The 7,451-nt window shown below is 36.0% G+C and overlaps 1 protein-coding gene and 1 long non-coding RNA gene across 3 annotated transcripts; one reads left to right on the plus strand and one right to left on the minus strand.

Moving 5' to 3' along the window:
* Positions 1 to 513: 513 nt before the first annotated feature.
* Positions 514 to 6,407, minus strand: LOC124434649 (telomerase-binding protein EST1A-like). Its single transcript, XM_046984537.1, has 18 exons — positions 5,342 to 6,407; positions 4,980 to 5,276; positions 4,589 to 4,867; positions 4,149 to 4,210; positions 3,928 to 4,076; positions 3,759 to 3,866; positions 3,579 to 3,687; positions 3,402 to 3,493; positions 3,219 to 3,322; positions 2,886 to 3,062; positions 2,740 to 2,798; positions 2,630 to 2,663; positions 2,480 to 2,542; positions 2,254 to 2,407; positions 2,009 to 2,099; positions 1,672 to 1,795; positions 1,395 to 1,476; positions 514 to 1,266 (listed from the first exon to the last, which is right to left on the minus strand). Exons 1-18 carry the CDS (start codon positions 6,404 to 6,406, stop codon positions 1,136 to 1,138), a joined length of 3,180 nt encoding a protein of 1,059 aa, XP_046840493.1. The 5' UTR covers position 6,407; the 3' UTR covers positions 514 to 1,135.
* LOC124434650 lies at positions 2,242 to 4,502 on the plus strand. Of its 2 annotated transcripts, none has more exons than XR_006944852.1 (4): positions 2,242 to 2,340; positions 3,199 to 3,301; positions 3,586 to 3,708; positions 4,215 to 4,502. It is a non-coding gene; the product is annotated as an uncharacterized LOC124434650 (long non-coding RNA). The 2 variants fall into 2 exon arrangements; XR_006944853.1 differs by lacking the exon at positions 2,242 to 2,340 and adding an exon at positions 2,360 to 2,439.
* Positions 6,408 to 7,451: the final 1,044 nt, after the last annotated feature.

The raw sequence follows: 7,451 nt of genomic DNA on the forward strand, positions 1-7,451 counted from the left end.
CACTGCAGCTAACAAACAAAAACATCATTTAAGAAATAAAGATGTTTAATGTGTTTGCACAGGCTTATGCAAACCGAGGAGACCTTTGGGAGAACTCGAGAGCAGATCAGTGCAAGCCCGAGACCGAAGGTTGAGGGTTGCACATGCTCGAGAGTTTTCACAAATGTCTCTGAGGTTTTCATAAGCCAGTGCAAACACGAAAAAATCTTTTATTTCTTTTATAGAATAACAATAATGCGAAAAAGACAAGCATTTTGATTCTTCCTCTAAAATGTATTCATGATTGATTTGCAAATTCTCTTTGATTGGTTGATTGTTTTGATAGATTTGATTGGTTGAGCTCAGATGTGTTTTGCACAGGCTAATGCAAACACGGCTCTAGACCAATCAGCGCACGCGTTTCATTGTTTTTATTTTTTAATTTGCCATCTCATAGGTCGGCAATTTGTGCAAAGAAGAACATAAGTCCACTGAATAATGTATAATGATAAATCAAGTAGATGTATGTCACCATTTTTAGTTTAAGATTTTTTACTTTAATAATTTTGATAATTCGACCAATTCAGTAAGAAAATCAACGACAGAACAAGACATGCTACTTCAACAAACAAACGACTTTCCATATTTATCGTTTACAGATACATTAACAGCAACAAAGAAAACCACATTGGTTTACTTAATTAAGTTTAACATGATAAATCATTTCAAACGTTTATTGTTCTAGAAATCGTTGTTTTCTCTAGTAAAATACCCAGAGGGCGTCTACAAAGCTGTAGAAAATATTGACGAAAACATTCGGTCATATTATTTTTCAATATCCATGTTCTTCACATACACAAGTGTTTTAAAACCATTCACTGTTTTATGTCGTTCCCATGTCACTTGTCACTTGCTCCCATGTCACATGTCATTCCAGCAATTTTCCAGTTCGCTATATTTGCCAGGATTTGGCAACTGTCGGCATCTCATCTGTATGATAGCATATCATTTAGGTCTCCTCCAATCAACAAAACCTCCTTCACCGCATTCATAATGCATCATTGATCACCTGACATAACCATACAACAACGGTCGTGCAGTTGACAAATGACTGAACTTTACTCTACAATCATGTTTGTGTGGAGTGCTGCCCGAGTCAGGGCGTAATCATCTCCATAAATTGTTGGATGCTAACAACGGGAATGTTATGCACATGCGCCTTAAGGCGTAGATTTCGATCATCAGTAAGAAGAGCGACTTTACGTCGTATTGTGAAAGGTTGTTCCGCTAAACAAAAAATAAGTTTGTTTTTATATGTTCCTCGTATACTGTACACGTCTTGAGATATTGAGGGATTAAAGATATTAGATACAGGAATTTATACGAATATCGTGGAAAACAAAGTTGCATTTTACCTGACGCAAGTTTGTTGACGATATCTGTTTTTGCATCACAGTAATAAGTGCAACATTTGAGAATTATGTCATCGTTTATACTCTAAAATGACATCATAGACATATCAAGTTAAGAGTTTCATAGTGTTATTAGTACACATAAAAGCTCGTGATCCTTGATGATCTTGCTATATCCGTTGAGTTTCAAGATGATCCAACTACATCCTTACATTTCCATTACGATACAACGAGATTAAGCCCTGTCAAATTGATGAGTCAAGGAAAAGTATGCACGTACCCTATCTGCTGACGATTCCTCGCTACGAAATGCTATTGTTGTTAAGACAGAGCCTTTGCTTGTTAATGCCAACATTTGAGAGTCGGTAAGACTGAAATGATATTCAAGGAAATCCACAGCTCTCCTGTAAAATGAAGATGGATCAATGCACTGAGCGATGATGAAAAGACAGAACTACGAAACTGTGAGAAAAAAAGTACTAATGATAATCTTTTTTTTTTGAATGAGAAGAAAAATGAATATGTCATAATGAATGTGCGAGTTGCTCCTAACCATGATCTGCTTTGGAATTGGACCATTAATGTAAATCAAAATATAGTCATTATGATATAAAGACCTTGCTCTAATAGCGACGTGCTGAACCCGTTGTTGTTCATTAAAATCCTTTGTTGCGAATCCCTTGGCTAGACCATCAAGTTCGTTGATGACTATATGAAGTAATCGAAAAATTATGCATCACACGCAGGAGAGAGAACGAGCAAGGTAAAACTAATCAAGTTGTAAACATAAACTGTGAATACTCAGCCTTGTAACATCTTTTATGACTTTTTTAGATTTGTAATGAGTTATTCTAAGATGTACCAATTAATGGGATGACAATTGTACAAAACCGTGAATCGACAATCGACTGCAAGTCACTAAGATGATCGATGAAACAGTTTGTATCAGGTACGAGATATTGAACGTTGATCTCTAACATGAGTGTGGGCATACTGGAGTGTTTGTTGAGTACGGCCTAAAAGAAGGAAAACGAATCTTCAATAATCGGTGAGCATATACGAAATCATTACGATAGCAAATGATATACTTGTGCTTCATCTTTTCTCTGTTGTTGATGTAAAATTTGATTTTTAAGGGCATCTTTCCTCGCCTGGCCATTGAGAAATATGAAACGACTCAAAATATAAATAATGAATTCATAACATCAGTTGATATAAGAGATGACAATGCATTTTACCCTCAATTCACGAACAGGACTTGTTAATTCCGAGCTAAAAGCACAACGTTTAAATGAAATATTTTTGATTTGAGTGACAAGTGACGTTTCATGTTTCTATGGTAACTTACTCGGAGTCAACATCCTCCACACTCTCTATGATGACATCATCATCATCATCAACAACAACCTGCGACAGAACAGGCATTTAACATTACACGTTAATATCTCATAAATATTCATAGTTTGTATTTCTCTTAAAATAGTCAAACATTACTTCTTCAAATCCATTTCCATTCGTTTGATTATCTTCGCTCGATACACTTATCATTGTGTCCGTGACGTAATATAGCTGAGAAGCTTGCTCGAATCTCAAAGGCAAATCTTCAAAGTCGCAAAAAAAATTTACCATGGACTGCAAAGCGTTATGTCTTAATTCACGGCGAACCTTTTCCTGAAAAAACAAACGCAATTTTCACATTTTGCCAAAAAGGGCAATGCGGTATTTCAACAAAACTTCTAATTTAGCTTCACCGAGAGGCTGGCCACCAGTTATTGGGTAATTTGATAAACATTTTGTTTTGTTTTAGTTCAATTCAATCGTGCTCACCTGGTCACAGTTAGCCTCAACGTTTACTCGCGGTTTCGACGCATGCGCTAATATTTTAAAACCAACAAGAAGATCATCTTCAGGTAATGTAACAATTACGTCACCTATAACGTTTGAGAGTAATTTGAAGTAGTAACTAAGAGCAACCGATTGTTACATTTTTAACTTGTGCTCCATTACAACCTGGAGTGAATGAGTCTTCATCATTTGAGTAGTACAACGGTCTCAACGAGTTTAAAAGGACAGCTATAGAAGTCCAATGTTCCTTCTTTACGCTTTTATAAGAAAATATAATGAATACATTTTCAATACTTCTGGTGCTTAACTTGTAAAATGACGTTAAATTGCATTTATTTGCACCTTATAGAAGATGACCTCAACAAATCAATATTTAATTTCATCCAATCGAACCACACTTTTATTGCTGGTACGTAATTGGTCAACACAAGCACGTGACTATTATCTCTCTCTGCAGCATACAAGAAAGAAGGTTAGTGATATTACTCAAAAACAGAAATCCGTATGGGAACTGGAACTTACCAGAAGACGTTATGACGTCAATAGTTGCCTTACATAAGCATTCCATTACGTCACTGGCTAAATTTAAGGCCAAGTCCACGGGCGTTCCTTCAAAACATACGCCTGAACCTGAAAAAAATCCTGCGTTGGTGTTTTATACAACTTATGCGAGTTCTTATTTTATACAAACTTTCTTGTACGACATTCTCTATCCCAAAGATATTGATCACCATAATCTCGACAAGACGCTTCATTTGGACCGCTTCATTTGATGGATGTCGCAAAAGCATGCGCAGCAAATTGACCATCTTTCCATGGTGTTGGGAGAAACGATCAATCCTGGGAGGGGGAATGACCGTTTAATTCGAACAGTGGTTTTCATTCTTAAATTTCGCTAAAGTAGCTACTCACCCAATTTTTGAGTATAACATCGCATGACAATGGAGAAAAATGATTTCAAACTCTTTTTTAATCTAGGAAAGAGGCTTCATTAGTGTTTCAATCAAAATCCTTCTCCAGGTGAGAGTTTAAACAAAAATAAAATAAAGAACATTCCAAAAATGGACATTGTGCTAACCAATAATATTGACTATTGACCAATACACATTAAATTCTTAAATCTGTATACTTCGATCCAAATATGGTTCAAATTTTGACGATCGTCAGAATAATGTACAAGATATTACCTTGTAGTACAGAGTTTTTAGGATTTTTGTGTATTTCTCAATATCATTGAAATGGACAATGTGAAATGTATTTTTTCGAGAAAATCCTTCGTTTTGTTTTAGTTTAATCAACTAATACCCTATGTTCACCACCTCAATCCACACATATTTATAAATTTCATGTACCTCGTTTAACGAGATTATTGCCCTCTCTTTGTTTATTTCACTGTGAGAATTATTCTGTTCTTTCCGTTGAAGACCACGATGAGTAAGAAGAAACTCTCGACGAATGCCATTTTGATAAAATACCCACATTTCATGTCTGCGTTCCTCTCTTGCTTCCCGCTCGCTCGATTGGGAAACCAAATTACCTTTTCTGGTACTATTCAACGAGTTGAACGTATTTTTCTTGGTGCTTGTTTGTTTCGTTTTCTTAGCTGCATCGATTGCCAGTAAATCGTTCACCTGACAAAAAATGTTTCTTTTAATACAAAAGCTGTGTCCCTTTTCTACAATCCATAACCAAGATAATTACATCATGTTTAGGACCACTAAAAACTATATAGAGAGTTTCTACCTTTCGTTGCACGTCATCAAATATGGCATGCAACTTTTCACGTGCTGTCAAAATAGGATTACTGGCAGTCAGACAACGCATGTAGTTATACACAGCATCAAGCCGCCGCTTCGCATACACAGCAATCACTGCCAACTGGTTGAAAGGCTTGGCATTTCTTGGCGCTATTTTGCTTGCCTTGATGTACAATGACCTGGCAATACTCCAGTCTTTCGTTGGCGACAAGTTTTGTAGGTATCGCTCAGTATCACCAAGGAATATCATAAAATGATGACAGCATAATAAAGACATTTTGACCTAGGATGTTTAAAGAAATTTGAATGTGTGTATTGAAACATGGGCATATAAATTGGGAGCCTTACCCCTCGGCTAGAATTCTCAAAGTGATATGGAAGATCTAAAAAATGCCTCAATGAAAAACTATGCAGTTCTTCAAGGCTAGTTACAAGACTTTGTATGAAAGTATTGGTTTCTTGAAGAAATTCTTTTAAGATATGCCATACATCGAGTGCACAATCCTGAACTTCTTGTGAAGATCTTTGAAAGAAACGCAACTTCTCAATAACTTGGTAGATACCACTGCGCCAGAGGTTTAGATACACCTCTTTAGTTATGAAGACATTAAGATCAGTCAACATGATTTCTTTGCATTTTTCCTGAACCTTGGAGCTCAGTTTGAAGATCTGCTCTATAGTATCCTTGTTGCTTGCCAATGTTTGTCGTGACAGAAGATTATCCAAATCTGTGATGAGACTTCTCAATTCAAATAAATGACCTTCAACCAATTGCTTGTTAAACTTTTTTGAACTCCTTTGATATTGTTTCACAGAATGAATATCATCGTATGGTTCATTTCCTGCATCATCCATTTTAAGTCTTAACATCTTCATGTTAAGTCTATTCAATACCGACTCTCCTTTATCATTGGATGGGTCATACAGCAATCTGTGTGGTGAAATAGATCCTCTGTCATACGCATAATTATCCTCCTTCATAGCTCTTGATATCTTACTGCTTTCACAGGGTTCATTATTCACAAATGGTTCTTGTTCTCTTGATACATCTAATCTTGTTTTGTTAGTTTCGATAAGTCCATTTTTTCGGGTGATTTTTTCATCAGCGGAAAAGAGTCCCCCCTCTGCATTTCCATCAGCATTAACATCAGCATTACCATCAGATACTACAGAAACCTTTCCTTTCGTCTTTGTAAAAGAAATATTATTTTGCTGACGTGATGATTTTTGTGTCTTCACAGCCTGGCTTTTATTCTCGGTGGTAATTTCCGACAAAGTGTTACATTTCTCAAATTCGTACATCGACTTCGAGTCCTTTATTACTTTTTTGGGCTTTTCGTATTTCTCTGCAAGCTTTTTCAGTTCAAAATGTGAACATCGAACGACTTTTAATTTTTCTCGTTCCAACGCCATTTTGTTTGTTTATGTTTTTATTTTTATCGTGCTTCCATTATTGCCTTTCATAATTCCATCCGGGCCTCTGTTTTACCGACAATATTGTAAATTAAGGGTATCATAAAACCCATGATAAAACCACAAACCTCCCCACAAACTACAAGCTTCATCACCGCAAACATAAATTATATGTTGTTTGCGCGAAAGTGATGCATTGTCCAGTTTTTACTTGTTTTTGTGACAATGCTTTGTTGAATAAAATGTAAACCAGACATCAAATAAATACATTTCCTGCGTTTTTTATATGCATCACTACTTATCTTTGTAGATTAGCGTAAGTGCAATGATACAATGTGCAATGTGCGAGGCTTCCTTCAAAGTTACTGTTAGGCTTTTCGCTATCGGTACAGAATCGAGTAGATTCAGTCTTGTTAAAATGTAATGATAAAGAGTACAACTACTGAAGTACCCGGTCATCCTATTACAAAAACAGTACTGCATCTGTATGACGTGTCTGGTATGCTTAGTATTCATACGGAAATAAATGTGTTCGATTATTGGTTGAATGAACTTATTTCACATTTACTAATTACAGACTAAAACTAACATGTACAGCATCAAACATGTAAGGCTTTTTTGGGACGGTCATTCGACGGAAGATTGAGTTCAAAGCACATTTTTGCAATCTGGAACATTTTCAAAGTTCGCTGTTTTTTAGTGGCTATATCTGCTTGTCTATTTCGTGGCTAGCCACATGTACGCTCTGCGTACCTATTTATCTATTCCTAGGGATTAAACCATTGAATATATCATCAATGGGTTAGACTGAATGGTTAATGATTGGTATTGTTTGTGGAGAGCTTAGCTTTGGATCTATTATGATTAAGTGAATGGTTTGAATTCGGGAATAAAGTTTCAAATATGAATGGATGTTTAAACGATATTTTTTTCCAGCCTAAAGAGTAGAGAAACCGGAAACGGGATCTTTTTGAACGGCAAATGAAGGTATAAAAAGGTAAAAGTTGAGCGCTCACGTTGACAAAAAATCACAAAAATTTCCAGT

Source organism: Xenia sp. Carnegie-2017, unplaced genomic scaffold (assembly GCF_021976095.1).
Source record: "Xenia sp. Carnegie-2017 unplaced genomic scaffold, XeniaSp_v1 HiC_scaffold_14, whole genome shotgun sequence".
Classification (NCBI taxonomy): Eukaryota; Metazoa; Cnidaria; class Anthozoa; order Malacalcyonacea; family Xeniidae; genus Xenia; species Xenia sp. Carnegie-2017.

Excerpts from the sequence above, each read along its gene's own strand:
- LOC124434649 (XM_046984537.1), bottom strand. The coding sequence starts at position 6,406 with ATGGCGTTGGAACGAGAAAAATTAAAAGTCGTTCGATGTTCACATTTT. Across the intron at positions 3,688-3,758 it reads TGACGTCATAACGTCTTCTG|AGAGAGATAATAGTCACGTG; the intron begins GTAAGTTCCAGT and ends TGTATGCTGCAG. Across the intron at positions 2,408-2,479 it reads AGAGAAAAGATGAAGCACAA|GCCGTACTCAACAAACACTC; the intron begins GTATATCATTTG and ends TCCTTCTTTTAG.